At 59.6% G+C, this 27,461-nt stretch overlaps 8 protein-coding genes across 8 annotated transcripts; 6 read left to right on the top strand and 2 right to left on the bottom strand.

Moving 5' to 3' along the window:
* Positions 1–1,185: 1,185 nt before the first annotated feature.
* Positions 1,186–2,742, top strand: THITE_2110165 (uncharacterized protein; the record flags this gene model as incomplete). The annotated part of the gene is made up of 1 exon (XM_003650521.1): positions 1,186–2,742. A coding segment is annotated over exon 1 (809 nt), but the record flags the coding sequence as incomplete, so codon positions are not given.
* A 1,006-nt stretch (positions 2,743–3,748) lies between these two features.
* Positions 3,749–5,466, top strand: THITE_2012445 (uncharacterized protein; the record flags this gene model as incomplete). The annotated part of the gene is made up of 2 exons (XM_003650520.1): positions 3,749–3,912; positions 4,011–5,466. Coding segments are annotated over 2 exons (1,620 nt in total), but the record flags the coding sequence as incomplete, so codon positions are not given.
* A 2,351-nt stretch (positions 5,467–7,817) lies between these two features.
* THITE_2110162 (uncharacterized protein) lies at positions 7,818–10,766 on the top strand. Its single transcript, XM_003650519.1, has 3 exons — positions 7,818–8,783; positions 8,839–9,369; positions 9,427–10,766. Exons 1-3 carry the CDS (start codon positions 8,133–8,135, stop codon positions 10,543–10,545), a joined length of 2,301 nt encoding a protein of 766 aa, XP_003650567.1. The 5' UTR covers positions 7,818–8,132; the 3' UTR covers positions 10,546–10,766.
* THITE_2110161 (carbohydrate esterase family 9 protein) lies at positions 10,755–12,896 on the bottom strand. Its single transcript, XM_003650518.1, has 3 exons — positions 12,202–12,896; positions 11,385–12,136; positions 10,755–11,259 (listed from the first exon to the last, which is right to left on the bottom strand). The coding sequence occupies exons 1-3, from the start codon at positions 12,583–12,585 to the stop codon at positions 10,965–10,967; spliced, it is 1,431 nt and encodes a 476-aa protein (XP_003650566.1). The 5' UTR covers positions 12,586–12,896; the 3' UTR covers positions 10,755–10,964.
* A 777-nt stretch (positions 12,897–13,673) lies between these two features.
* THITE_2110159 (glycoside hydrolase family 3 protein) lies at positions 13,674–17,429 on the top strand. Its single transcript, XM_003650517.1, has 4 exons — positions 13,674–13,956; positions 14,155–14,273; positions 14,348–15,619; positions 15,681–17,429. Exons 1-4 carry the CDS (start codon positions 13,907–13,909, stop codon positions 17,105–17,107), a joined length of 2,868 nt encoding a protein of 955 aa, XP_003650565.1. The 5' UTR covers positions 13,674–13,906; the 3' UTR covers positions 17,108–17,429.
* A 360-nt stretch (positions 17,430–17,789) lies between these two features.
* THITE_164384 (uncharacterized protein) lies at positions 17,790–20,396 on the top strand. Its single transcript, XM_003650516.1, has 4 exons — positions 17,790–18,291; positions 18,366–19,350; positions 19,411–19,895; positions 19,985–20,396. The coding sequence occupies exons 1-4, from the start codon at positions 18,167–18,169 to the stop codon at positions 20,100–20,102; spliced, it is 1,713 nt and encodes a 570-aa protein (XP_003650564.1). The 5' UTR covers positions 17,790–18,166; the 3' UTR covers positions 20,103–20,396.
* A 478-nt stretch (positions 20,397–20,874) lies between these two features.
* THITE_2110152 (uncharacterized protein) lies at positions 20,875–23,058 on the bottom strand. The gene is made up of 3 exons (XM_003650515.1): positions 22,271–23,058; positions 21,643–22,215; positions 20,875–21,576 (listed from the first exon to the last, which is right to left on the bottom strand). Exons 1-3 carry the CDS (start codon positions 22,867–22,869, stop codon positions 21,036–21,038), a joined length of 1,713 nt encoding a protein of 570 aa, XP_003650563.1. The 5' UTR covers positions 22,870–23,058; the 3' UTR covers positions 20,875–21,035.
* A 1,761-nt stretch (positions 23,059–24,819) lies between these two features.
* On the top strand, positions 24,820–26,406 carry THITE_2110149 (uncharacterized protein). The gene is made up of 4 exons (XM_003650514.1): positions 24,820–25,129; positions 25,195–25,227; positions 25,287–25,832; positions 25,893–26,406. The coding sequence occupies exons 1-4, from the start codon at positions 24,950–24,952 to the stop codon at positions 26,310–26,312; spliced, it is 1,179 nt and encodes a 392-aa protein (XP_003650562.1). The 5' UTR covers positions 24,820–24,949; the 3' UTR covers positions 26,313–26,406.
* Positions 26,407–27,461: the final 1,055 nt, after the last annotated feature.

Raw genomic sequence — 27,461 nt, 5'->3', positions numbered from 1 at the left:
AAGGCGCAAAATCCCATCTTGTCTTCTTTATTTCCACGTGGTCGGAGGTGTTGGGCTTCGTACACTGGGAGTACTTGATCGGACTCTTAGAGTAGACACACATTGCAAGCACGCTCCCTTTTGAGAGAAACGGACTTGGTTAGTATCTCATGCACCTTCAAAATCCAGGGCAAACAAACCTTGGTATGTGTCGTTGAGAAATCGGCACTTCTGGTAACAGTTTTGGCGCTTAGCTGATATGTTGAGTATGAAGAGTAGGAAGGAGAAGCTGCTGCGATGGTCCGAAGACCACTGTCTTCCGTGGTTGGCCACATGCAGATTGTTCAACCCCGCCTTTCGCTGTTGGCTTTTGCTGTTGTTGTTGCTGCAAGCACTCAGCGAAAGTCATTGAGGTTTGTTACATAATTTACAGTATTATTACAGCTAGCAGTTAGGTATTCAACGTGTATTGCACGTACCATCAATCTGACAGCAGATTCAGATTCTTCAACATTGAGTATATGTACCGTAGGTACCTAGCTAGAGCCCTCGATACAGTGCGCAAGCGTTGTGTGGGCTATCATCGTGGAATCCGTCTTTGGCTTTCTGCAAAAAAGCTGTAGGAACAGTGTGTTGCAGACCTCCCGGACCCAAATTCGTCTGGTGCTTACGAACAACAATGAGTGCCACCAGACTGCTGCTCCCCTGTCAGTCCCTGCCTGGGAGGATGCATTGCTTAACTTACCCTCGTTCCCAGTTCCCAAGGTATCACCACAGGAGGTTAAGACACACCACCATCCGCGCCGAACTGCTGTGAAGCAGCAGTTGTGCCAGGCACCTTCTCCGTTATCCGTCCAGCGCGAAGGACCCATGCTTGCGCACGCCCAGCACGACGGACAAGCCTCGCAGCGCGCCACTACGCCGGGCTCTCGACTCGGCCCATCTCGCCGGTCGTGTGACAGATGCCACGACCAGAAGCGGCGATGCCGGCGCGAGCCCAACTCGCCGAGCTGTCTGCGCTGCCAACGAGCTAAGGTGAAATGCACCATGTTGGCGCCGGCCCCACGGGTGCCGCGGCCGTCTTTTGTCTTTGTCCAGCATGGCGCCGTCATCTCGGACACGACCAACCCGGCAAGCCGAGCCAGCGCCGTTGCTCTTACGCCCGCTCACCACGATACGCCTCTGTCCCTTGCTGGTGACACTACTGCCGGTACTGAGAGCGCCCGTGCCTTTTTCAAACCTCCATTGACCTCGAGATATAAGGCTTACTTGGTGGCTAACCTTCCTATCTATGGTGTACAGCTGGTCCGGCGGGTAACGTTGGCAGTGACTACGAGGCTTCACGGCAGACTTCCGTCACGGAGCTTTCGACAGCCTGGGATAGCACCCTCCTTGGCTTCCCGGACTTCGAAGTTCCCGTCGCCAGCTCCGCCCCCAGCGTTACCGAGCCTGTGTGGCACAGTCTGATCTCACCGGCCAGCCGTGCGGAATACGGCTCAAAAACTGCATCTGGCACCCCAGCGGTTTCCTTGCAACAGACTCGCTTCACCCCGACCGGGGCGACCGGTGACGTGCCTCCAGCGACGACGCCAGACGATGCCTTGCAGTTGCGTGGCCCTGTCTCGGATGCGCCGGGAATCGTGTCGGACGGCATGTCTGGCGCCACGGACGGGCCAACGGGACCTGACCAGCCCGAGGATGACCAGGCCAGCGGCACTGACACGGCCAGCCGCGCAGTCCGGCAGCTGTCAGATCTCGTCGTTGAACTCTATGATTTCTCCCGGTCGATCCCCCCGGTCACGGCCTGGAAGCAGCCGGGCACCAAGATCCGTTCCGTCGACGGGAAGGAGCTCGAACTGGACCGCATTCTCAAGCTGTCGCATCTGTTCCTCGGGACGCTGAGCGAGCTTCTCCATCCATTGCTTGCTCCCCGCATTAACGGCAACGAGAGCGACGGCAGCGACGGCGATGCGGCGCCAACACTGGACCAACCGTCCGAGCTGCTTGTCTTGTCAGGCTACTTACGCATCATTGAGATCTACCATTCCATCCTGGAACACATCGTAGCCTGCGCAGAGCACCGCAAGCGCCAGGCGTCTAGGCCGGGCTGGCACACCGCCATCCCCTTGTCGCTGCCGAGCCTCACGGTCGGGAAGTACACGATGCAGTCCACCAGTGCCACGCAGGTCCTCGTCCTGGTTCACCTCGTCGAAAGCACATTGACGCAGTCGCACCACATGATTGAGGCCATGGTGCGTGCGAGGCACGGAGATTGCGACGGCTCCGCCGTCAACAGTCCTCTTGACCCTGGTGCTGCTGCTCCTCTTCCGCCCGCCGCCGAAGTGTACCACAGGCCATTGTCGGTTGCAGAGGTGACGCTAAAGGGGTTGAGGCCGAAGGAGGAAGCGGCGCTGCAGTTGGCTCGTACGGTGAGGAAGATTGTGGCCGGCTTTGGTTATGAATGACAGGAGCAGGGACTGGAGCCGAGAGCAATGCGTATTACGAGACATCCTAGCTGACACCTGGTATATGGGGGGAAACACCCCCGCTATATTCCCTGTGTGCTGTTTCCCACCTCTTTCTTTGCTCGGGCGGCAGCGAGGACGTTTGGAAGACGGGTGCCTCTACTCGCACCCCAATATCGCGCAGCGACCTCCTCAAGCTCAAGGCGTGATCACAGAGGAACCGCACACATGGTATCCCAGCCGGGGAAGTCCCGCTCGCTATCCACTATGGGTTCACCACCTGTCTGTCCACTACGCAGGGTTCGATCCAGCCTAGGCTGGCGTCTCGGGTTTTGGCGTCGGAGCGGAGTGACGAGAGGCCCAGGACTACGCGAGGGCGGAAGTAGCTGTTCGCGGTTTACTCTGTCGGTGATGATGGACGGAGAGGAAGAATGTGCGGACGAGAAGGGAAGGGAAGGGAAAAGAGGACGAGCATAGGCAAAGGACGCGCACCAACGGGGAACGGTGTAACGGCCATCTTAGACTCCGTCCTCGGCGTGGAGCGTGTACCTCGATCACGAACCGGCATAGCTCTGTCTCACTGCATCCCTCGGTCCGGCAACGCCTCAGAGTCAGCGACAGGAGCCGTTGGACTTGCTCAGGAGCTGATGCAGGTACCTTCACGTTTGGTTAGCTCGGAGCCGAGTAGCAAAGGCGTGCACGAGATCGAGAGGACAACGTCACGCCCAATTCTAGGTCCGATCTTTGGCCTTCTTGGATCACTCCTTCACCTTTCCAGACCAGGATGTCGAAAGTCCACAACGGCGGCGGACTGTGGGCCGAAAACACAACGGCCCCCTAACCCCTGAATTCGGCGGTTCGGATATGTGCACGGCGGGGGTGAATCTAGACCAACCGCCGAACTACACAACAGCTCGTCGGAGCTTCAAGCCCGACAGTTGTGATTGACCGACACGAATCTTCTCTGGAATCTCTTATATCTTTCTTCTTCCGCGTTTTTACTGCGTTTAGAGCCAGTGGCAGCATGGGCGTGGGCACTGGAGTTTCAACAGACCTTACCAATCTCTCCTTCCCCCCCTCCCCCCAAGGCCATACACCAGCCCCGAGTCGGCAAGTCTGCCTCGAAATCTCGTCCGCCGAGGGACCAGCATTTGCAGTTTATCAGTATGGATGGCGAAAAGCAGTCTCAGCCAGACGGCAAGGAGTTGGGTCCGCCTCCAACTGCAGCGCAACAGCCCGCCGCTGCCTCGAGCCAAACCCAGAGCGAGGCTGATCTCGCCCAGGACGCGGACAAGACGAGCTCCGGGAAGGGATGGCGGTTCTGGGCCATCTTCCCGGCCCTGTGCATCACAACCCTCCTCGCCGCCGTCGAGGTCACCGTCGTGTCGACCGCCCTGCCGTTCATCGTGCACGAGCTCGGCATCGGGGACTCGTACGTCTGGATCCTGAACGCCTATCTTTTGACTAGGTAAATAAATTTTGGCTTCATGTACTCTATTCCCGTTGTTTTGGTTTCTTTTCTCGATTCGGATGACGCTGACAACACCGGCCGTGCGCTGCATCCAGCTGCGCGTTCATGCCCATCCTCGGCCAAATGGCCGACATCTGGGGGCGGCGGTACCTCATGATCCTGGTGGTGGCGTTGTTCGCGCTGGGGGCCGGCATCGCGGGCGGAGCCAGCAACCTGCCCATGATCGTGGCCGGGCGGGCCATCCAGGGCATCGGCGGCGGTGGCGTCAATTTCACCGTGCAGCTGGTCGTGTGCGACCTGGTGCCGCTGCGCGAGCGCGGCAACTACATGGCCATCCTCTTCCTCTTCTTCACCGTCGGCACGGCCATGGGGCCCTTCGTCGGCGGCGCCATCGTCGAGCGCTCCAGCTGGCGCTGGGTCTTCTGGATCAACCTGCCCATCGCCGGCGCCGCCCTGGTGCTGCACCTCTTCTTCCTGCGCGTCAAGCACGACCGGCGCGGCTCGCTGGGCGAGAAGCTGCGCCGCATCGACTGGGCCGGCAACCTCCTGCTGATCACCTCGGTCGTGTCGGTGCAGATCGCGCTCTCGTGGGGCGGCACGCGCTACGCCTGGGCCAGCGCCCCGGTGCTGGTGCCGCTAGTGCTGGGCCTCGCCGGGCTGGCGCTGTTTCACCTGTACGAGACGGCGCCCTGGGTGGAGATGCCGACGCTGCCCGAGCGGCTCTTCCGGCGGCGCACGCCGGCGGCCGCGCTGGTGATCGCCTTCCTCGACGCCATGCTGCTCTACTGGGCCAGCTACTTCCTGCCGGTCTACTTCCAGGCCGTCCAGGGCGCCTCGCCCATCGCCAGCGGCGTCGACTTTTTGCCGACGTCGGTCATCAGCGTCCTCACCGGCGTCGTGTGCGGCGCCGTGCTGACCAGGACGGGCCGGTACCGGCCGCTGCACTTCGTGGCGTTCGCGCTCATGAGCCTCGGACTGGGCATGTTCAGCCGGCTCGGCGGCGCCACGTCGTCGTCGTCCTCCCGGGCCGAGTACATCGGCGTGCAGGTGCCCTTCGCGCTCGGCGTCGGCTGCCTCATCGCGTCGAACCTGCCCGCCGTGCAGGCCGACCTGCCGGACCGCGACGCGGCCGTGTCGGCGGCCGCCTTCAACTTCATGCGCGGCTACGGCGGCATCTGGGGCGCCGCCGTGCCCGCCGCCGTCTTCAACGCCCGCTGCGACGCCGAGGCCTGGCGCGTCGCCGACCCGGCCGTGCGCGCGCGCCTCGCTGCCGGCCGCGCCTATGGCTTCGTCACCACCGCCGCGACGACGGCGGCGGCGCTGGGTGGTGGTGGTGGTGGTAGTGCTGCTGGTGATGGCGGGCTGGCGTCGTCGAGCGATGAGGCGGTGCGCGCTCAGGTGGTCGACGTGTTCACGCGCGCGCTGAGCATGACGTGGAAGGTCGGCCTCGCCTTCTCGCTGCTGGGGTTCCTGCTGGTGTTTGTCGAGAAGGAGATCGTGCTGAGGAGCACGCTCGAGACGGAGTACGGCTTGAAGGAGAAGGCCGAGGGGGGAAGCAAGACGGGTAAGGAGGACCCCGAGGTTGGTCAGAGCTCGAATGGCGAGAGCTGAGGAGGAGACTCGTGTGGGCTTTTGGGCCGGGGAGTTCTCTCTCTCTCTTCTCTTTTCTTATCTCGTTTTCCTTCTTTTCAGTTCTTTTTTTTTCTTTTTGGCGGCAGGGTAGCGATCTGGAAAATGGATGAAGGTAGCTATTTATGACCGTGAGATCTAGTTTGCTGAAGACAGATTTGCTCTGTATCGTACCAGTGTACGGACATGTAGACAGAAAGGTCTGTTTACACAGTAGACTGTTCGCTTTCCAGTCAACGCTTCTCACCCCACGGCAGACGAGGAGGTAAGACGCCCATAGGCAGGACGCTTACACCACACTAGCATATAGCATCTTCGTCACCGTACTTGTTTCGTGCATGCATGTACTGGTTTGGGAATACTGCAGATTCTTGTCTGCTGCCTGGTGTAAGTGCTGGAAGTACCTCGGTACCCAACCTTCCCAATGTGGAAATCCCCACCCCGAAGGTCCGAAGCCCCGCAGGCGGCCCAACCGGGTGAGCCCCACTTCTGCGCCGAATGCCGAAAAGCTGGGCCTGGGAGATGGGGGCGAGAGAAGGCAGGTGGGCACGGCCGTCGCCTGGCTGGAGGTTATAGAGGTCCCGCCAAGACTAATTTCGGCCAATTGTCGGCAATGTTTTTACAGAGTCAGTACCCCGCCAAGACCGCCAAGGGGTTTGCACTATCGCCACGGGTTAGCCACGGGTTAGTTCGCCGGGGGTACAGGGGGCGGCGCTAGCCCCCCGCTAGTTAGGATTCGGGTTAAGGTTAGGGTGAGGGTCAAGGTTAGGGTATGGGTTAACTTCGTTTTCTTTTTTTTCGATTTGGTTGAGGTTTGGTAAAGTTGTTGCTGCGAGTCTTCGCGATTGTGCATTGTCGATGTTGCTCTAAGTCGTCATGGCCCTGCTCACCCTGTGGCGATTGTAAATACTTGTAAGCGGCAACCTCCGAAATTAGTCTTGGCGGGACCTCTATAACCACGACCCGTGGCCTGGACACCGAGTTACCACGGTATTTCATTACGGAATATGGTACTAGGCAGGTTGCTGTAACCCATCATCCGAGGGATCCGGAGTTCCATCTCACTGAACCTCACGCGGAGTACACTATCCGTACCCCAGTACCATCCGTCTTTAGCAAGGTCTCTATGTAAATAGGTACCTGGTACACAGTAGCATTCCGTACTTGTGGTAGTAATGAAGGGCAGAGGGGGCATGGCAACGAGGATGAGAGTGGAAAGGAGGTAATGAGCCACAAGCAGCGCTGTTGAAAGGGGATGAGGATCACTCATCTCGAGATTCAACATTTATTTGATGGATTGGGCCCCTTTTCTTCTGTGGAAGAGCATCTGTGGACATTCGATACCGGGATGTTGAGTGCCATTCAGTCAAGCCCATCCCGCAGACACGCGCATTGTGAAGTGAAATGAGTGATGCGGCCCAGCGCCTCGAGACCGCCCAATCGCCAATCGGTGTGCCTGGTGGCCTCGCTCCTTCCAGTACAATGCCCCCCTTGTTTGTTCGTTAGCGTGGTACTTATGGTGGATCACGACAAGGCTCTAAATCACAGGTACCTACCTAGCCGTCTTGGCACGAAATCGACCAACCGCAACAGGAAGTCAGAGGGCACTATCGCCTCTATATACAATACAGCTTCCTTCGGTGTCTGACCAGTTAGTTAAGTAGGAAAATGGTGTTCAATACACTGCTTCATCCATATCAAACGTGCTTCAGTCGAACTTGGATTCTGGAGAGCGATGAGGAAGTGGGCAAAAAAGGCCGAGTTTGGTTGGCTGTACGCCCCTGTCAAAAAGCGGGGGTAAGAACCAAACTAACAAACAAACAAGGATTGAACTGTACGTCATTTCAGCTGCCCAGTGCAGCGCACCAAAATCCCCCGACCGCTCGCCCAATGATCGTTCCCGCCAGAATGTCCCACGAGCCACCACGCAAATGCAAGATCCAGAGACACACCAGGACCAAGCCGCAAGCCTCCTGCTGTCAGACTGAGCAAGTAACAACGGCCTGATTGGTCCATTCAGTCGCAGCGTGCCATTTACTGTGCAGTAGGGGGGGAGGAGAGATGGACGCCAACCCGGGGACAGCAGCGGGAAGAAGCTTAGCGTGCACTACCGGCACCAATGACGACAACGCTGGACGGCCCGAAACCATGCCCTCGCGTCTCGCAGGTGACTGACATCCGCTGAGCGTTGGGAAGCGAACTGCGACCTTTCCTTGCAGGCGGACGCGGCCAGCGTTGCATACGCCCCTGTGACCCTGGTCATAAGGGGCGCTTGCCTGTTTTGCTGTCGCTCTGCAGGCTTCGCTGGCGAACGGCCTGGCTTTGCGGGGAATCCCTGCCCGACGTCACGCTCGTCCACAAGCAAACACCCTCCCGGCCTGGTTGCCTCCCCGGGGTTTACGAGGAAGGAGCCGGCCGGCAACTATCTCAATGTGGCAGGTAATGTTATTTCTCGCAAGTTCAGTGCGTGAGGTAGGTCAGGTAGGTAGGAAGTTATATCCGCACATACACCACCACGCCCGCCCTCGAACTGCCAACAACGCGCACTTCCGCGTCTAGAGCGCGGAGCGAAGCAGGCTTAGCCAAAGATGCCGTTCCAACACCGCCGCGCTGGGGCCACGGCCCCGGCCCCGCGACGAGCTCTGGCCGCTACCGTGTCTGCCGTGTCGCTCTTCATGCTCGCGCTCTTCGCCCTGGCCCAGCTTGGAGGTTCGCAGTCGAAAGGAGGGCGATTCGCGGCCAGGTTCGCGACCCCAGACCATGCGGACAACCCGCTACTTTCGAAACCCCGAGCCGCTGCCGCCGGCGACAAGTATCTCATTGGCGTCGGCAAGGCTGACATCACGGGGCCCGTGGTTGAGATCAACTTTGGCGGCTATGCCAATATGGCCCAGGTCGGGACCGGCCTGCGTCAGCGCATCTACGCCCGCTCCTTCATCATCGGCGAGGTCGAGAACCCGCAGAACCGCTTCGTGTATGTCGTCATCGATGCCGTCTTCGGCGACACTGCCATTCGCAACGGCGTCCTCGAGGGCCTGGCCGCTCTCGGGCCCGGCTACTCCATGTACGGCCAGTCGAATGTCGCCTTGACCGGCACGCACTCGCACAGCGGGCCGGGCGGCTGGTTCAACTATCTGTTGCCGCAGATCACCAGCCTCGGCTTTGACCGCCAAGGTTACCAGGCCATCGTGGACGGCACCGTGCTGTCGATCAAGAGGGCCCATGAATCGCTTCAAGAGGTCCGGCCGGTCACTCCCCCTTCCGCCGCCCCTGCTAGCTTACTGACCGACTCAGGGTTATCTTGATTTTGGAACGATCCGCATCGACGACGCCAACATCAACCGGAGCCCGTACTCGTATCTGGCGAACCCCGAGTCAGAGAGGGCGCAGTACACCGACGACGTCGACAAGAACTTGACCCTTTTGCGGTTCCAGAGGGCGTCCGACGGCAAGAACATCGGTGTCTTGACCTGGTTTGCGGTCCACGGAACCTCGATGCTTGGCAACAACACGCACGTCACCGGCGACAACAAGGGCGTGGCCGCCTATCTGTTCGAGCAGTCCGTCAAGGGGGACAGCCGAGCCGCCGACGGCTTCGTTGCCGGCTTCTCCCAGGCCAACGTCGGCGACACCACCCCGAACGTCCTCGGTGCCTGGTGCGACGATGGCTCGGGCCAGATGTGCGACTTCAAGACCAGCACGTGTTCCGATGGCAAATCGCAGGCGTGCCACGGCAGAGGCCCGCTGTTTCAGAAGCTCGACCTCGGCGTGTCCAGCTGCTTCGAGATCGGCCGGAGGCAGTTTTCCGGCGCCAAGGAGCTCTACGTATGACCGTCTTCCAGCGATGGAGTTGACCACTGCGGGGCTAACGCCGTCTCCTAGGACTCGCTCGATTCCCAGTCAACAGCTGTTGTGGGCCCAACTGTCAGATCCTTCCACTATTTCCATGATATGCAGTACTACACCTTCCCCTTGGACAACGGGACCGTGGTGCAGACTTGCCCCGCCGCGTTGGGTTATTCGTTCGCCGCCGGAACCACCGACTGGCCTGGTGCTTTCGACTTCATACAGAATGATTCAGGAGCTCCGAACAACCCGCTCTGGCAGGTCGTGTCGGACCTGCTCAAGACCCCCACCGCCAAGCAGCAGCAATGCCAAGGACAGAAGCCCGTCCTGCTCGACGTCGGCGAGATGGACACGCCCTACGCCTGGTCGCCCAACATCGTCGATGTTCAATCCTTCCGCGTCGGCCAGTTCATCATCATTGTTTCACCGTCCGAAGCGACCACGATGGCCGGCCGGCGTTGGCGCAACGCCGTCAAAGCCGCCGCGTCCGCGTCCTCCCTGACCGGCAACCACGAGCCTTACGTCGTCCTCGGCGGCCCGGCGAACACGTACGCACATTATGTCACCACGCCCGAGGAGTACAACATCCAGCGGTACGAAGGCGCTAGCACCCTCTTCGGCCCCTGGGAGTTGCCCGCCTACATCAACCTGACCTTGCAGGCCCTGCCCTACCTCTCCCCGACCGCGTCCGGCAGCCCGCCGCCCGGGCCCACGCCTCCGGACAACCGCAACAACAGCCTCAGCTTCATCACGGGCGTCGTGCAGGACAACGCGCCCCTCGGCCAGAGCTTCGGAGCCGTCACCGCCCAGCCCGCCGGCTCGTACGCCCGCGGCGCCGTCGTCAACGCCACCTTCGTCGGCGCCAACCCGCGTAACAACCTCCGGCTGGAGGGCACGTTCGCCGCGGTCGAGAAGCTGGGCGCCGACGGCAAGACGTGGACGCAGGTGCTCGACGACGCCGACTGGCGGCTGGTCTACACGTGGACCCGCACCAACTTCGTCCTGGGCTACAGCGAGGTCACTATCAGCTGGGAGACGGACCCGGCGCAGGACGCCGCCGGCACGTACCGCATCAAGTACTACGGCGATTCGAAGCCGCTGATTGGGAGTATCACCGCGTTTACGGGGACGAGCAACTCGTTTACGCTCGTTTGAGGGCGACGGATGGATGGATGGATAGGATGGTACGGGGACGATGACGGTAACGGGAATCATTTAATGCGTGACGTACAGGTGTTTCTACTCTATGGCTACCTTGCGGTAAATAGCTTCCGTTTTAAACTAATGCACATAAAGTTCTATGACACAAATCGACATGGACTGCTCTCCCAATGACGGACAGACACGGACTTTCTTGCCCTCCATCAATCGTTCCTCCATGCGGTCCAGACATGAGATGCCTGGACGTTCTATAAACATAAACACATAACCCGAGCGCGACAATCTGGTATTCTTTCCATCTATCAGTAGTTACCAACCAAACAAAACAAAACTAAAATCCTTCCCTCCATGCCCGCTCGCTGCCCTAACTAATGTCCCTACCTTCCCTACCGCACCCCCGTCCGCCGGTTCAATCAAGCACGGCCGCGCTCAAAGATGCGCACGCCAAACTTCCACACCTCGTCCACCACGAGCTCGGTCCGGGCCATCCCCGCCGCCTCCCCCGCCCCATCCTTCTCGCCCTCGCGTAGCACCTGCCGCTCGGACAGGACGACCAGGTCGGCGTCGGCGCCGGCGTCCAGGCAGCCCTTTCTGGTCTGCACGCCCAGCATGGCGGCCGGCGTGGCGGTCACGGTGCGCAGCGCCTGCGGGATGCTGGCGCCGGTCCAGTGCAGGAAGTTGTTCACGCATTCGATTAGCGTTGTGGAGCTGGTTGGAGGGTACCCCGGTGGTTGGGGGTTAGTATAAAGATACATGTTTGAGAACCGGCGGGGGAGGGGGTTGGGGAAAGAAGAAGGTAGAAGGTTTCTTTCTGGTTGGAATTCTCAACTCACCTCCCCGCGATGGTGCCGCCGGTGCCCTCCAGCTCGAGCACGTTGCCGCGCTTGACGATGAAGTGCTCGCCCTCGCCGTTGGTCCAGGGGTACCGCCCGTCCGGCAGGCCGACCATGTGCATCGCGTCCGTCACCAGGATCAGGCCGGCCGGGTGGGCGTGCCACGCGATCTTGACCGTCGCCGGGTGCAGGTGGATGCCGTCGGCGATGAGGCCGAAGTAGGGCCGCCGTCTGTGCTGCTGTGGCTGCTGTGACTGCGGTGGCTGCTGCTGCGGCTCGGGCACGCCCAGCACGCCAAAGATGCCCGGGTTCCGGTGGTGCAGCGGGCGCATCGCGTTGAAGAGGTGCGTGATCATGGTCGCGCCGGCCGAGACGGCCGCCGACGCTTCCTCGTACGTGGCCTCGGAGTGGCCGATCGAGACGATGATGCCGCGCGCGGCGAGGGCCGGGATCAGGCTGGTCATGGCGCCGAGCTCGGGCGCGGCCGTGATCATTTTGACGGGGATGCTACCACTGCTGCTGGCCGAATCTGGGGGTTCGGACGCTGAGGATGAGAAGGAGGACGGGGTGATGTTCGCGGCGCCGTACATGTCTTCCAGATCGGAGAACGACGAGGCGACGCGCAGGATGGAGGGGTTGTGCACGCCGTTCTTGGACGGGTTCAGAAATGGGCCTTCGACGTGAGCTCCGAGGGACTCGGCGCCGTCGTGGGCGCGGCGGGAGGCTCCGGAGGGGCCGAGATAGGGCAGGACCTGGGTGCTGGTGTGAGCATGGATGAGGGCCAGGACTTGGTAGGATAGAGGCATCTGGAACCGACCTTCTTGTAGAGCTGGCTAGCCTGGCTCGTCACGGTGGGAATGTACGAAGTCACGCCCGTTTGGGCCAGCTTCTTGTTCAGGTCGCGCAGCTGCTTTGCGTATTGCGCCATGTCGTCGGCGTCGGTGGAGAAGTTGAAGCCGTAGGCGCCGTTCAGCTGGCACTCGATGAAGCCCGGCGACACGATGCGGCCGCCGAGGTCGACGACCTCATCCGGCATGATGAGCTCATCGTAGAAGGCCGACTGGCTGCGGATGATGGTGCCCGTGACCGAGCTGACCCAGACGTCGTCCCACACCAGCTCATCCCCGCGTAGCAGACGGCAGTTGGTCAGCTTGGTGATGCCATTATGGCGAGGGGAAGCCGAGCGGATTCGGGATGGCATTGCGCGGATGTAGGAGTAGGGATATACGAGGATTCAGGGGTACAGCTAAGGAGGTCTACAATCCGTGAAGCGGGAGGGATGGTCTGGTGGCGGCAGGGCATCACACTGCCCGGTGTCTTCGGTGGTGTACGCCATAGCATACCAAAAGGGACGGACGAGAGGGACAAAGCCAGATGAAATAGCTATCCTGTATGGAATGAAGCCAACGCTGCAAGCGAGAAATGGAGCCTAGAACGCAAGAGCGACTTGTGCCCCCCCTTCCTCCGGGGAGTCCCGGCGAGTGCCATCAGTAGGCGGCGCGACGCCTGGTGCTACTGGAATGTACATGTACACACAGTGGCAGCGTGTTGGGATCCCGTGATCCGGAAATAATGGACAAACCAACAGGTGTGTCTGTGGACTGGACGTCACCCGTTTCGAAAGGCCAATTCCCTTTGCGTGCGCCGTCCCGTGCACTCCGTGCGACTCCGGCATTCGCTGGAGCAAGTCAGAGCGGGGAGCGCTCAGCGCACCCTCCACGATCCATCAACCGACTGTTGCTCATTCTTTGTCGGCCAGAACCCACTGGATGGCAAGACGGAGTGTGGGTCATGGTGCGCCAGCCCGAGTTGCATCGTTGCAATCTCTGGACGGTGGCAATGCGCACTCGAGACTGCATGATGTGCCTGTACTACTGTGGTAGAGTGTAGGTATCTCCTGCAAGTCCGTGGTGGGTACTTCAGTGATGGGCGCTAATGTAGCCCCGGGAAGTAAATTAGCCAGTCCGGCCCCTTGGGTCGCAGGTCTTCAGCACACTAGCGGATGCTAGGATGCTACGCGCCGCCTCATCGGGGGCGGAAATCGATGATGGAGGGGTTGATGTTCATGTTCGATGTGGCTTCCTTGGAGCAGCGGAGGCATGTAACGTTGCCGAATTTTGGAGCTAACCAAACGTTGTACGGGTATCGACCTGAATATCTCATGGAAGGTGCGGAGTACTGTGTGGGACGTACCTGCCATGTCAGGCTAGCGCGGTAGCGCGGCTCTTTTTGATTCCTCGGCTGCCCTCGGAGCTAGAACCCGCTATTCCGCTATTCGGGAGTGCTGTGGTGAGACGCCCGCGCGCTCCCGGCCTCTCTGACACGACATGCGCCGCGACGGGTACAGCTGGCGTGGCTAGCACATGGAGCCTCATCAGTGCCGCGTTGTTACACGTGCCGTTGGCAATTCGTGGAACCTCCAGGCCAACGGGGCGTGCATCCAGCCTCCCTCGCGAGAGAACCTGCCTCGCTGACAGAGTCCACCGCTCCGACTCCCGACGCCGCCCACGCCCACCCCCAAGATGGCCAAGCTGGACGCCGACCTGGACCCACTTTGGCAGGATCTCGACTGGTGTGTAGTTGATCCATTCCTTTTTCCCCTTCTTTGTTTGTTCGTCGTCCACTACATGCACTGCCGTTCTTGCGGTAGTTGCTCCCCCTTCGGCGCTGTCTTTGATTGGGACTGGGACCAGGGGAAAGCATAGCGAGTCAAGAATGGATGCTTGCTGTGCGCTGCGCTGTAGGCCATCGCTAACACCGACGGCGCCAGGGCCATCGGGCAGATGCTGATTATGGGATGGGATGGCACCGAGGTCACGCCCCAGATCCGTAACCTGATCGAGCAGCACCATCTAGGCTCGATACTGTTGACTGCGAAGAACCTCAAATGTCGTGCCCCTCGGGCTTGGCCGTAAATTCCAGTACTTCGCCCGGCTCGCCATGATGCTAACTGTCCGCTGCAGCTGCCCACCAGACGGCAAAGCTCGTCCAGGAGCTGCAAACCATCGCCCACCAGGCCGGCCATCCCCAGCCCCTGTTGATCGCCCTGGACCAGGAGAACGGCGGCGTCAACAGCCTCTACGATGAGGACTACATCTGCCAGTTCCCGAGCGCCATGGGCCAGGCCGCTGCCGGCAGTTCCGACCTGGCATACAAGGTCGCCAAGGCCACAGCGACCGAAGTGTCGGCCGTCGGCGTCAACCTGGTTCTCGGCCCGGTGCTGGACGTGCTGACCAATGCGCGCTACCAGCCACTCGGTGTCCGTGCCACTAGCGACGATCCCCAGGAGGTCTCGCAGTACGGCATCGCCGCCATAAACGGCTACAAGGACGCCGGCGTGGCGACCTGCGGCAAGCACTTCCCCTCGTATGGGAACTTGGACTTCCTCGGCTCCAGCTTGGACATCCCTATCATCACCCAGACGCTCGAGGAGCTCTCCCTGAGCGCTCTCGTCCCCTTCCGCAATGCCATCGCCACCGGCAAGCTGGACGCCATGTTTGTTGGTGGGTGCGGCATCACGAACCCGTCCATGAGCGTCAACCATGCCTGTCTGTCCGATCAGGTGGTCGACGACCTGCTCAGGAACGAGCTCGGCTTTCAGGGCGTCGCCATCTCCGAGTGCCTGGAGATGGAGGGCCTTCGAACCGAGATCGGCGTCAAGACGGGCACGGTCATGGCTGTCGAAGCCGGCTGCGACCTCGTGCTGCTCTGCCGCGCCTACGACGTACAGCTCGAGGCCATCTCAGGCCTCAAGCTCGGGGTGGAGAACGAGCTCATCACGAAGGAACGCATTTATACATCCCTGAGGCGGGTCCTTCGCATGAAGAAGTCGTGTACCTCCTGGCCGAAGGCCCTCAACCCTCCCGGGATATCTCTGCTGTCCAAGATCCATCCCAGCCATCTGGCCCTCTCGTTGAAGGCCTACGATGATTCCATCGCCGTCATACGAGATAACGAGAAGCTACTCCCGCTGACCAGCTCGATGCACCAAGAAGAGGAGCTGCTGTTGCTGACCCCCTTGGTGAAGCCGCTGCCCGCGTCGTCCCTGACCAAGGCACTTCTCGAGGCGAAGAGTAGGTCCGAGACGCCGACAATGCACGAAAAATGGGCGCACCGCGATCGCGGAGCCATCATGAGCGGCGAAGGCGTGTTCAGGGAGCTCGGAAGATCTCTCGCTCGGGCCCGACACGGGAAGTTGCTCCACACCTCTTACACTGCGAATGGGGTCAGGCCAGGTTAGTGTTGTGCTGTAGAAAACTCCTGGGTACCTCCCATTTACTGATCCCTGGCTGGTAGTGCATGAAAACTTGATCAACCGGGCCTCATGCATCATCATCGTGACGGCCGACGCCAACCGGAATCTCTATCAGGCGGGCTTCACGAAACATGTCTCCATGATGTGCTCAATGCTGAGAGCAAGCGGGCAAAAGAAGTCGCTCATTGTGGTTTCCGTCAGCTCACCTTACGACTTTGCGATGGACAAGTCAGTAGGGACCTACATCTGCACCTTTGACTTCACCGAGACCGCCATGGCTGCCCTCGTACGGGTGCTGTGCGGCAAGTTCAAGTCGCAGGGGACGTTGCCGGGCACGCTGAGGAAGAGCCGGAAGGCGGTCAAATCTCGGCAGCACTGGCTTGTTGAGGCTTACGACCGAAACCGAGACGCCAGAGGACTGGACGACCTCCTGCAGTCCCTGGCCAGGGCGAGCGCACCCGCGCACCCGTTCCTCCAAACAACATCAGCTCATACGTTCGAGCTGTTTAACCCCAACATCGAGGAGGCGCACTACGTGGTGCGCAACAGCAGCACGCAGGCTCTGTACGGGTTCTGCGCGACCTACTTCGTCGAAGGCACGGGAATTCTCGGCGCGCTCTTCGTGGACCCGGCCAAGCGCAACGTGTCGATCGGCAGATCGCTGCACCGCAGAGCTTTGCGCGGGCTGACGCAGAAACGGGGCATCAAGAAGGTGCAACTCGGCATGCCCTTCCCCGGCGTCTTTCTCGGCATCCCAGCCGATGACAGCGCCGGGCTCAAGCAATGGTTTGCCAACGGCGGCTGGGACCTCCAGTTCCCGCGGCGGCTGGCCAACATGGCGATCGGAACGCTCAGCAGCTGGAAGGCGCCCGAGGGCCTGCTGCAGAGCATCCAGCGGGCCAACATCAGCTTCGACCTCATCCACGGCCTGGACAACGCCGACAGCGTGCTCCATCACGTCAAGGCGCACTCCAACCCGGAGGTGCTCGAGCTGTACCGGTTCGCTCTGCAGGAGACAAAGACATGCGGCGTCGTGCGGGCCAAGGGCCATGCCGAAAGCCTGCTCGGAACAGTCATCATCTGCAGCCCCGGCAGTGCGCTGGCCGGCTCCATTCCCCCCTTGCAGCCGTCCGCGTCCGAACACGACGACGAGCCGATCGGGGGCATCGTCGCGCCGATCGTGGCGCCATCGACGCCGCAGCAGGCGAACCTGGTGCTGCAGGGCCTGGCCCTGATGGGCCTGCGGCAGAACAAGGCGCACAAGGCGGTCAGGAGCGTGCTGAGCTGGGTGCAGGACGACGCGTGCGAGCCGCTGCTCGCCATGGGCTTCGAGGTGGTGCAGGCGTTTGAGGAGTTCACCAACTCGCCGGACAATGTGAGTGTATCTGTTGCCTTGCTTGCGAGTGCGCCGTTGATGATGGGATGGTGGCTGACCTGTGTTGTCTCGCAGTGGCAAGATTTGGCTTAGCTTCGTTGTTGACATGGGATGAACCCCCCAAGCAGGAGGTCCAGAATGGGTAAGGTGACTTGAAATTTAAGGGTTTTTAGGATTGTTGAATGTATGCCGGAATATATGATTTGGTTGGCCTCCCCACAACCTCACGTTTAAGGTATTCACTGCGGATTATTCCTTTATCTTTTCCTCTTCATGTCCACAGCTTGCCTGTCGAAGGGGCGTTGCAATTGAATCCACGATTCCGTTCACAAGACCCCAAGATACAACGGTAACTCCGGTATCCGTTCCTGAACGAAGGTTATCTGTGGACCCCGCAGGAGCTCCCAAAGTTCCCCCGCATTGGACCCTTAATGCCAAGCCCGTCGAATCACGCCGGGAGAGGCCGACGAGCCAGGCGCCGAGAACACTGTAGTGTATTCTGTACAGTACATCCTTGATATATCCGTACAGACTGTTCACACAGTAGAATTCAGAATCGCAATCGACGACACTGACATTGATCTTGCCGACCTTGCAACGGAGGTAGATATAGAATACTTTAAGTTATCAAGGTTATCGAGGACTATCAGGTGATGCAAGCCGCACTGAGAACCTGATGCTCACCTTCCCCCCGAGGTAGAACCGAGCTTTCTCTCCGGTATTTCACTAAGCCCTTGTCGTGTCTCGGCGGCAAGGCGCTGGCCGTCTGGGGTAAACCCCACCGGGTCTGTTCGACCTGTGAGCATGTGAGGTTACACAGTCCAGCACAGAAAAGTGGCGCTAATCATTGGCAAGGCAATCGGAGGCACCTGCACTGATAGGTATTCGGGGGCGCTATCCACGCTAAGTGCCTTCACCTCTCGCATAGTCCGTGCTTTCATTTCCGCCTCGAGCTCAACGCCGCACAGAAGTCAGACGAAGCCGGAACTTCTGCATCTTCGAAGCGCATGCATGATATGTGAAAGCGCAGTCCGCCCAACGCCAACCCCACGCTGGATCGCCAAATGTCATGCGCTCACGGACGGCGCCCTTATCTGCTGCCGGGTCTCCGAGCCAACGTTCGCGCCGTCTGCGTGACCTGTCCGGAATGAGATGGCCGGCTTCAATTCCATACCGGCGATGACGGCGGCCGCCCCACCGGCCCCGGATGGCATGGCCATGGCCGCCTCGGACATGGAGGCCTTCAATGCCTCGATGGCCTTTGACGAGTCGCTTTTGTGAGCAGACTGCCTAATCTCTCGGCTCTCTGTCAGTGCACTCGCGGTTCGCTAACCCCCGCCGCCTCTCCCAGCGACACCGTCCACGGCATGCCCAACATCCCCTTCACCCCGGCTGCCTACGACTTTGAAACCTTCAGCACCACCTTCGAAGACCCCTTTTCCTACCCTGCCCGCCCCTTCGAGGGCGCCGCCGGCGCCCTCGACGTCGAAGGCTACAACATCGACGGCTCGTCTCCCCAGGAACTCGACAACAAGCTCCTCGGCTTCGGCGCGCCGATCCCGGGCAAGGCTACGCTGCTTACCGAGACCGGCCAGTTCGTCGAGCCCGCCATCACGGGCGAGCTGTACGGCATGTTCTTCGTGGCCGAGGACGTGTTCGGCGCCGACAGCAACACCTCGGGCCGCCCGCTCGAGCTGACGTGCTATCGCCGCAACCTGTGGCAGATCTCCGGCCAGATCACGCTGCCGCGGCACGTGGCGCAGTACGTGGACGAGCAGGGCCGTCGCGCGCCCGTCGTGGAGCTCGCGGCCTCCATCACGGCCGTCGAGAGCATCGAGGGCAGGACCGCCGAGATGATCACGATTCCCTGGCGCGGCACCAATGCGCCCATGGGCGCCGAGGAGACCAAGGCCGTGAGCCCCCCGCCCGTGTTGCCCATCGACCTGGCGAGCGGGCAGGAGGTGGACGGCGGGAGCCGCGTGTCGGTGCCGGTCGCGTGGAAGAGGCTGCAGTTCAAGCACGCTACGGCGAATAACGGACGGAGGAAGGGACTGCAGCAGCATTACGTGGTGCAGATCAACCTGCTGGTGAAGGGCAAGGGCGGGGACTATATCAAGGTGGCCGAGGTCCAGTCTGGCCCGGTGATCGTGCGAGGACGAAGCCCGAGGAACTTTGATAATCGCAAGGAGGTGCCCCTTGGAGACAAGAGGCCGCTAGAAAGGAGGAATACGGAGGGATCCTCGACCGGATCCGGCGGCCCGAAACAGCAACACAAACAGGAGGAGGGGGACCAAACACTAACGCCGAAGATACCGCGGTACAACGCCAACGTCCAGGTATGAGACCTCCATAATTCTCAACTCTCCTTGTTGCTGGAGAATTAACCACGACTTCAGCAATCACCATCCGACTGGGCTACGCCCTATCCTGCAAGCACGCCAGGCGCACAGCATGCCAGCAAAAAGCTGGCCATCAGCTCACCCAGTCTAAACCGGCCGCCGGTCCCCGCCTGGGGGTCATTAGACTCGGCGTCGGGGAACAATAATAACAACAACAGCAGCAGCAACAAGCCGCCCGCCTCCGCTAAAACACCGCATCCCACACCGACCAAAACCCAACGCAGCGGCAGCATCACAGCACCGCAGCCCCTTCCCATCAATCTCTCGCTCTCCGAGGACGAGCGCAGCCCCCCCAACCGCGCCGGCTCCAACGACAGCTCGCTGAGCCCGCGGCTCGCGAAATCCTCCGCCCTCCTCTCCGCCCACGGCGCCGGCCTCGGCGGCGACGGCCAGGGCGGTGTCGCTGCCCTCAATCCGCTCGCGAGCCCGCTGGAGACGGAGGATATGTTGTACGAGTACTTCCCGCTGAGCCTGGACGACTGGTGAGTTTGTTTGTTTCTCTCTCTCTTTCCTCTCTCTCTACGTTATTTTTCTTTTCTTGAAGGAAATTTCTAACAAAAACCGAACGCAGGATGCCTCCCGTCGACGCCATCTACCGCCCGCACGTCGTGCACCACACCATCGTCCCGCCCGAGGTCAAGGCCCAGCAGCTGCGCAGCAAGGCCAAGCGGTACTTCGCTGCCGAGTGATGATCGGAGTGAGAATGAAACAGATATGAGATTTACGCCGTGTCGTTGGTAAAGGATTTGATGAGGTCAAAGGTAGAGTCACAATCATCCCGCCAACTCTACACGATTTGCATTTGTATATCCGATAGGCTTGGAAGCAGTGTGGACCCTTTGGGCAATTGGGCAGGTTGAGTTGAACGGGCCCCTGAACGGGCCCTGAGTTAGGCTTGTGTACGGAGTAGGTTGCCACGCTCTATGTTGCATGGAATCTGTCGCTCTACTGTAGCTTCGCTGAAATGATATTCAGAGACGACCAACCTCTGGTTTGAACCCCCTTGCATCCCAAGTCCGGTTAGGACATTTTAGCGCGAATCTACTGTGTATGACGTTGCGGCTTTTCCTTCCTTACCTTCCTCCTGAAGGTCCTCCTTTTGTCCGATTCAATTTTCTCTTCGAACCAGAGGCCGGCGTGCCCTTGCAACCGGTCCACACACCGACCAAGTGCAATCAGCTGTGCAAACCTGACTCGACCCCAGTGTGACGCGTGGATAAATGTCCCGGCGAGGTTTTTGGTGACAGCTCGGACTGTTGCAGGTCTGAGACCAAGCGTTGCCAGTGACGAGCAAGTTTGAGCTCGGCGTTGGATTGCTTCACGTCCCGGTCAGCGAGTCGGTATCATATCCCGGTCAGCGAGTCTGCATCCATTGTAGATTATCAACACGCTATGCGTCTCTCTCTATGTAAAGCCGGCAAACACCTGCTCCCACGTTGCTGAAATAAATCGCTTTGCTCGATATATAGTAAGGTTTGTGAAATCTCGTCGCCGGCATCATCAGCCGCTCGCTGATATCGGCTCAGGGCATCCATCTTCCAAGATTACTACGTCGTTAATCCCCGGCCTCACGCAGCTTCGCTGACTATGCCACGACACGGCGGGCACCACCCCCCTCGCCGTCAAGATAAACAAGCCAGCGCTACGGCCGCGCCCCGGAGCGAACTCTCCCGCGCCTCCACCAACGCGATCTTCCCTTTACTCTGCCCAGCACCACCACCGTTCCCATCCTCGTCCTCCTCTTCCTCAAGTAACCTGTCAACAAAGCCCTGCAGATACCCTCTATACCCAGGATACTGCTCCACCACGCTGCCGTTAAACGCCACCGTGGTCGTGCCCTGCGCGAGCTGCAGCTCAGCTGCCGTCTCTGCCGCGAAGGCCGACGATGATGATGATGATGACGACGAGGGCGGTGATGACGAGGAAGATGGAGACGGCGTTGTAGTCGTTTCGGACAGAGACGAGAGGAGCGCCTGTTCGGCTTCGGATTTGAGCTCCCAGAGCGCGAAAAGGGAGGCCGCTACGAGGGAGGCGGAGCGGCGAGCTATGAGGGAGGAGAGGCTGCGCAAGAAGCGGATGTCATTGGTCGTGGGGTGGTAGTCTGGCGTGGGATGGCGGGCGGCGAACGTTGAAATGGCGCTTGACAGGCTTGGGGTGGTGTCGCTTTTATGAGGGAGGTTAGTTGTGGCTTCTATGCACAAAGTTGGCAATGGGAGGGAGGAGACATACGCTTCGATTAGCGAGAGCGTTTCGGTATCGAGGGAGTACGGGGTGAGGAGAGACGGCGGGACAACGCCCCCGAAGACGCCTGCCGCGGGGATTGCGTCGAGCAAGGCGAGCCGGCAGATCTCGCCGAGGTAGTATCCGCTGACGAGTTGCTCGAGCGGTTGGAAGTCGGGCCTGGGATGCGCATCCTTGAGCAGCTTGTCCCACTTTGTCAGCGGGAGGATGTCGTGGCCAAACATGCCCAGCTCGGTGTTCACTATCACGTGGCTTGCTTTCTCGTGCCAGCTGGCGGGCCGGTCGCCGAATTTGGGCCGGTCGATGGTCAGCACGGGCAGATGGACGGCAATGTTGACGCCTGTCCCGAGGATGAGGCTGAAGCGCGTCGACGGGGTGCCGTAAGCTTCTGAGAGCAGTGCGGCGCTTGAATCGTTGACGATGGCCGAGAGCTCAACATGCAATCCCTGTTTGCGGCAGGCGGTCTTAATGATCTCGCCTAGATCTTCGCCAACGAGGCCGTCATTGGCGAGGAAGCCTTTGCCCATGCCTGACAGTTTCCCACCTCTTGATGAAGTTTGCCTGTGGCTGTTAGCACGCGGTGAGTTAGGGGTTGTTCGCGGCAGACGGAACTTACTCGATGGGGAAACTCCAGGCAAGCCCGACCAAGAGCGGGTTCTCTGGGCCGTGGCCCTTGGCAATGTCACTTGCCACCGTCCGGTGTATCCTCTCGGCCATCCAGTCGAAGAAGGCGGCCCCCCTGAGATTCCTCACGTCGCTGTCGATCTTGAAGGAGTCCATCCTGACGATGCCACTGTCGGCTCCGGGTGCCTCACGCCCTCTTAGCTCCACCAGGGCCACGCGTAGTGTCGATCCGCCAACGTCGAGGGCGAGATAGCGGCCAGACTCGTGGCCGGTAGGTAGCTGGGAGTTGTATGAGGGTAGCATGCAGGTCGGGTTCGACCGCAGACGCTCGCGGAACTGGCGCTTCAGTTTCCGTGAGAACCGCCTCAGGCCGCCAGCGGCGATGTACCCCAGGAGAAGTTGTTCGGCCTCGGCCAGGAACTCGCCGGCCGGGTCGGTTTGGGGCTTGGTGGCGCCGACATCTTGCGTCTTGCCCGGAACGACAGGGGTGACGGGTCCAGTTGACCAGAAGGCGAAGAGTGCTTTTAGAAACGACCGGCCGCGAAGGAGAGACTTGAGAGCAGCCACGAGCACATCCCGCAGCGAGGCCATGGCAGAAACGAGCGTTGTCCGCATAGCTGCATGACACTAAGAGACCCGAAATGGAAGTGCGGCGGATCGGGCCCTGCTTTAAGTCATTGGGGACAGGGAGGCAGGCGCTGGCACGCGAGGCACATTTCCTGCTATACGAAGTCGGTACTTCCCCGGAGGGATCCGCAACGACAGCGAAGGAAAAGAGAGGCTGAGCTTGGAGTGGACTGGAGGACTGGACGTTGTGGGTTAGTCAGTCGATGAGGACGGACAACAGGCTCAGCACGACATGGCTCTGACAGTTGGCACGCAGCATGCCAGTTAAACACACCACTACCGGGCCCGTATAAAGGCTGGCACGGGAAAAATGAAACCTGCCGGTTGCCGCCGTGCAGATGCGGCAGACGCGCGGATGGACAGCAGAGCGACCTGACCTACCTAGGAAAGGTAGGAGGCGGAGGTACAAGGCAAGGTAGTGCCAGGGCAGAGCAAGGCTGCACAGTCTTGTCTGTGATCCCGTATTGTGTGCAGGGCCCAGTGAGTGTGGGGGGGTTCGTTTCGGTTGAGGATCCGGAACAACTAACTAACGATTGACAGCCAGTTTGAGCACGGCCAAGCGTCTGAGACAGATGGAATCCAGGGGCACCGAGCGTGGCCGGTGGCTGTTGGGTTTGGGGGGCTCTGCGTGCAACCAAGCCAAAGTGAGCGACTGTCGAAGATAGGCGATGTGCAAGGGCGCAACGAGCAACGAGCAACAAACAATGAGGGACGCAGCCAACAAACAACGAGGGACGCAGCGTCAAACTCGGCGAATCCAACCACTCGAATGGCAAAGCCGAAAAAAAAAATGGAACATCTACCCAGCTCGGTGGAAGGGGTGGGTTCCCGGCCTCATTCTGTGCTGGCCGCTGTGGCCCGCCGCGTCCTCCGCTCGAACCCAGAGGGGACGTAACGTTGCCTTTTGGTTGTCAGTTCCCAGTCCCCAGATGCGACGGGAGCCGTTGTTGATCCGACTCGGGCTCATTGAGTGGGGCTTACTGCGTAAGGCACGCCAATGCGGCCGCCCTGTGGGGTTCCCGCCTGTTCTGTGGGTGGGATAGCGCACGGGCCATACAAAGCTGAATTCGGATGGTGGAAGGCACGATTGCATCAATTAACCTCGAAATCAAGCAAACAAAGGGGAGCAATTCAAGATGCATGTAATCTGCGGATCGGGACAGCCGCGGGGCAGCGAGGCGGCTTCATTGCATCAGCCTCAAATAGCTTGTGTGCGTTGTGCGTGTTGTGTGCTGAGAGCACGGCGATGTCAAGGCAACAACAGTCTTGCGTTGCTGGTCGTTCCTGCCCTTGAACCCCAGACCTTCAAGACCTGGTTGGGAAGTCATAGCTGGCACAACCTAAAATCGGACTGCAGCCTAGCCCAGGTACGCTCCGTTCAAGGTAGGCACCTTAGCTGACCAGAGCAAGTGCTGCCTCAAACTGAGATCACCCCGGCCTGTGTTCCACTTGAGGCTCTTCTGCCATTGGACAGAGCGCCTTCACTTCCCACCCATAAATGAATCACCGGTACGTTAACCTCAAAGGCCAGGCTTTCCATCACAGCCGGGTGCCCCCCCCCCCAACCACCGTCCAACCCCTCCACGTCCTTTCGCCACTGTGAAACCATGACTGGTCAAGGAACGCACACACAAACGTTCCATCTGTGGCCCCATCCATTCCTCCGTCATCCATCTCCGGGCCGACCATCTCCGGGAAGCCCGGCAAGTCTGCCACAGTATGGCCGATCCTAACCCGGTTCTTGGGCCCTGGCCAGTCCCCCGTGCCCTTGTGGTTACACTCATTGCCACATGCTTTGGATAAGGATGATAGTTGGTGCTGTCGAGGATTGTAGAGTTATCCCGCAATAATGCAACGGCCTCGTGCAGTGCTAGACTTTTACTAACCTCCCAAATCCTCTCCGTCTGGAAATCCTTCCACTCCTCCTTGCTTTGTATGACTCTCCCAAGCCCGACTTGACCTAGTTGTCCAAACCTACCGTCTTCTCCCCATCGCTCCCTACTGTCTGCTTGTGTCTTCCTCCCAAACTCCACACTCGGGCAACATGAGGTTCTTCATCAGGCCAGATGCGGCGTCCGCAAGCGCCCACGTCGCAAACTACATCGTCGACCGCATCAACCACTTCGCCCCGACTCCGGAACACCCCTTCGTCCTGGGCCTCCCGACTGGATCTACCCCGCTGGGTGTCTACAAGGCTTTGGTCGAGAAGTACAAGGCTGGCGAGGTAGGATAGGACACAACATGCCTTGGTAACCGATGTGCGCTGTCTTACGCAGATATTCCTGGCAGGTCTCGTTCGAAAATGTCGTGACTTTCAACATGGTAAGGAGCTCTTCCCTCCTACCAGAGGTGTCATCATCGGAATCTGAGACTTTGAGCAGGATGAGTACATTGGCATTCCTAGAGACCACCCGGAGAGCTACCACTCTTTCATGTGGAAGCATTTCTTCTCGCACGTCAACATCCACCCCAGCAACGTCAACATCCTCAACGGGAATGCCCCCAACCTCGAGGCCGAGTGCGTCGAATACGAGGCCAAGATCCGAGCTGCCGGTGGCATCGACCTGTTTCTGGCCGGCATGGGCGAGGACGGCCATATCGCCTTCAACGAGCCCGGCTCCAGCCTAGCGTCCCGGACCCGTGTCAAGACACTTGCGTACGGCACCATCCTGGCAAATAGCCGCTTCTTCGGCGACGACATAGACAAGGTGCCCAAGATGGCCCTGACGGTCGGCGTCCAGACCGTTCTGGAAGCCCGCGAGGTGGTGGTCATGGCCCTCGGAGCCCGCAAAGCCCTCGCCCTGCAGCGCTGCGTCGAGCAGGGCGTCAACCACATGTGGACCCTATCCGCCTTGCAGCTGCACCCCCACTCGATGATAGTCTGCGATGAGGATGCGACCCTTGAGTTGCAGGTCAAGACGGTCAAGGTAACCACGGCCCTCGGTATCCGCTCCGCTCTCCCCCCGGTGTCTAACACCCTTCTCCAGTACTTCAAGGAGATCGAGCAAGTGGCCCGCGCCGAAGGGTTCGAGCAGATCCTGCCCTCTAAAGTCCGCACCGGCCCGGCCACAGTGCCGACGACCATCGTTACCGACGAGTTCCCGGAGCCCACCATCCGCTCCCCCCAGCCGACTACCTCGCGCCTGCTCCGGGCCACCCCTGCCACCGAATACCCTGTGCGCTCGCGCTCTCCCTCACCAGACTTCGTCCCCCGCCACCTGCGCGTCGCCTCCGATGCCGAGTACACCATCAGCTCGCGCTCTCCCTCTCCTGATCTGGTACCAGACCGCATGGCGTCGCGGATGGACGATCCGGCTCTGTTGCGGCGGTGGACGCCCAATCCGGAACAACAACAATTGCAACAGTCGCTGCACAGCTCTTCAAAAAGGACGAGTCTCAGGGCTTGATTTTGTCAACAGGTAAAACCTACTGTCCAGCATGAGTAACCGGTAGTGTTTTGGGAACGCCGCCTATCACTAGATTGTTGGAGGATACAGGCAACGCTTTCAAAGCCCAGACTGCACCCTCACATGTCGCATTTCATCTAGTCACTCATCTTGGTCTCGGATGTGCTCTGAGCCAAGAGCTTGAACCATCATGACAAGGGATATTCGGACTGTGGGTGTTCTCTTTTGCTATGCCAGAACCAAAACAGAAAAAGAAAAAGAAAAAAAAAAAAAAAAATATAAAAGTTCAACATACCCAACACCACTGATAAACTGTTATTTGTCCATCTTGTCTTCCCCGTGACGTCTACTTCCATCCCCGTTCCTTCTGATATCGCCGAAGGAACAACCCCAGCCGTCGAACACATTGCCAGGTACAATTTGCTGACATGTGCGTTGATTACATGATGTATGCAAGACGTTTAGCCCAGGTTGCCATGTGACGAACTGTGAACTCAACACTGAATGGCGAGACTATCACCATCCTCGAGCCTGCGTTCCGCTTCCTCGACGCCTAAGACACCGCATCCGCCAAAGACACAACCCAGTCAAATCGGCCTGACAATGAGAACCTCAGCTAGCCCTCTCCGCTACCTCCTTTCCCCAACTCCTTTCCGTCCATCCGTTCCGTCCCTTCCCTTCCCCTTTCCGTATTCTTTCTCTCCCTAACTACATACCGAGCCAAACTTCCACCGGCCGACCGAATCCATCAACAGTTAAACTCGACAACCCGAACAATAGACCAGCAGACACAGACAACAGAGCCCCCGTAGATATATTCACCCAGTTCAGAACTCGCCCAATTTCTGTCTTGCTGTAGCTAACGTAACGCCCACAAGGGCTAGCTACCTAGCTAACCACCCTCCCCCGTGAACCCAATATAAACCAACCCAAACCTACGCCGCGTCCGCTGCAGGTAGCCCTGCAAATGTATGTATGCATGTGTACGTGACGGAGAGATGCCGGGACAGGAAGACAGAAAACCGGGAGAGAAAAGCGAAAGTAGGAGAGAGGGGCGTGAGGTCATATGATGAGAATACAAAGATGTAGTGTGCGCATGCATCGTTGCCATATGCAACGAGCAGAAATGAATGGTTTGGTCGCGCATGA

The sequence above is a fragment of the Thermothielavioides terrestris genome, chromosome 1 (genome assembly GCF_000226115.1).
Source record: "Thermothielavioides terrestris NRRL 8126 chromosome 1, complete sequence".
In the NCBI taxonomy this organism is placed as follows: Eukaryota; Fungi; Ascomycota; class Sordariomycetes; order Sordariales; family Chaetomiaceae; genus Thermothielavioides; species Thermothielavioides terrestris.
This window is presented reverse-complemented; position numbering and strand designations above follow the sequence as displayed.

What these genes read in the sequence shown, in the direction of transcription:
- THITE_164384 (XM_003650516.1), top strand. Translation starts at nt 18,167, where the DNA reads ATGGCCGGCTTCAATTCCATACCGGCGATGACGGCGGCCGCCCCACCG. An exon ending in GCCTTTGACGAGTCGCTTTT is followed by an intron (nt 18,292 to 18,365) that starts GTGAGCAGACTG and finishes CGCCTCTCCCAG; the next exon opens with CGACACCGTCCACGGCATGC. An exon ending in GGTACAACGCCAACGTCCAG is followed by an intron (nt 19,351 to 19,410) that starts GTATGAGACCTC and finishes CCACGACTTCAG; the next exon opens with CAATCACCATCCGACTGGGC.
- THITE_2110161 (XM_003650518.1), bottom strand. Translation starts at nt 12,585, where the DNA reads ATGCCATCCCGAATCCGCTCGGCTTCCCCTCGCCATAATGGCATCACC. An exon ending in CTAGCCAGCTCTACAAGAAG is followed by an intron (nt 12,137 to 12,201) that starts GTCGGTTCCAGA and finishes ACCAGCACCCAG; the next exon opens with GTCCTGCCCTATCTCGGCCC. An exon ending in GGCGGCACCATCGCGGGGAG is followed by an intron (nt 11,260 to 11,384) that starts GTGAGTTGAGAA and finishes CCCTCCAACCAG; the next exon opens with CTCCACAACGCTAATCGAAT.
- THITE_2110159 (XM_003650517.1), top strand. Translation starts at nt 13,907, where the DNA reads ATGGCCAAGCTGGACGCCGACCTGGACCCACTTTGGCAGGATCTCGAC. An exon ending in CTTTGGCAGGATCTCGACTG is followed by an intron (nt 13,957 to 14,154) that starts GTGTGTAGTTGA and finishes CGACGGCGCCAG; the next exon opens with GGCCATCGGGCAGATGCTGA. An exon ending in GACTGCGAAGAACCTCAAAT is followed by an intron (nt 14,274 to 14,347) that starts GTCGTGCCCCTC and finishes TGTCCGCTGCAG; the next exon opens with CTGCCCACCAGACGGCAAAG.
- THITE_2110162 (XM_003650519.1), top strand. Translation starts at nt 8,133, where the DNA reads ATGCCGTTCCAACACCGCCGCGCTGGGGCCACGGCCCCGGCCCCGCGA. An exon ending in CCCATGAATCGCTTCAAGAG is followed by an intron (nt 8,784 to 8,838) that starts GTCCGGCCGGTC and finishes TGACCGACTCAG; the next exon opens with GGTTATCTTGATTTTGGAAC. An exon ending in CCGGCGCCAAGGAGCTCTAC is followed by an intron (nt 9,370 to 9,426) that starts GTATGACCGTCT and finishes GCCGTCTCCTAG; the next exon opens with GACTCGCTCGATTCCCAGTC.
- THITE_2110149 (XM_003650514.1), top strand. Translation starts at nt 24,950, where the DNA reads ATGAGGTTCTTCATCAGGCCAGATGCGGCGTCCGCAAGCGCCCACGTC. An exon ending in AGAAGTACAAGGCTGGCGAG is followed by an intron (nt 25,130 to 25,194) that starts GTAGGATAGGAC and finishes TATTCCTGGCAG; the next exon opens with GTCTCGTTCGAAAATGTCGT. An exon ending in TGCAGGTCAAGACGGTCAAG is followed by an intron (nt 25,833 to 25,892) that starts GTAACCACGGCC and finishes ACCCTTCTCCAG; the next exon opens with TACTTCAAGGAGATCGAGCA.
- THITE_2110152 (XM_003650515.1), bottom strand. Translation starts at nt 22,869, where the DNA reads ATGGCCTCGCTGCGGGATGTGCTCGTGGCTGCTCTCAAGTCTCTCCTT. An exon ending in GCCTGGAGTTTCCCCATCGA is followed by an intron (nt 22,216 to 22,270) that starts GTAAGTTCCGTC and finishes TAACAGCCACAG; the next exon opens with GCAAACTTCATCAAGAGGTG. An exon ending in ACGCTCTCGCTAATCGAAGC is followed by an intron (nt 21,577 to 21,642) that starts GTATGTCTCCTC and finishes CCCTCATAAAAG; the next exon opens with CGACACCACCCCAAGCCTGT.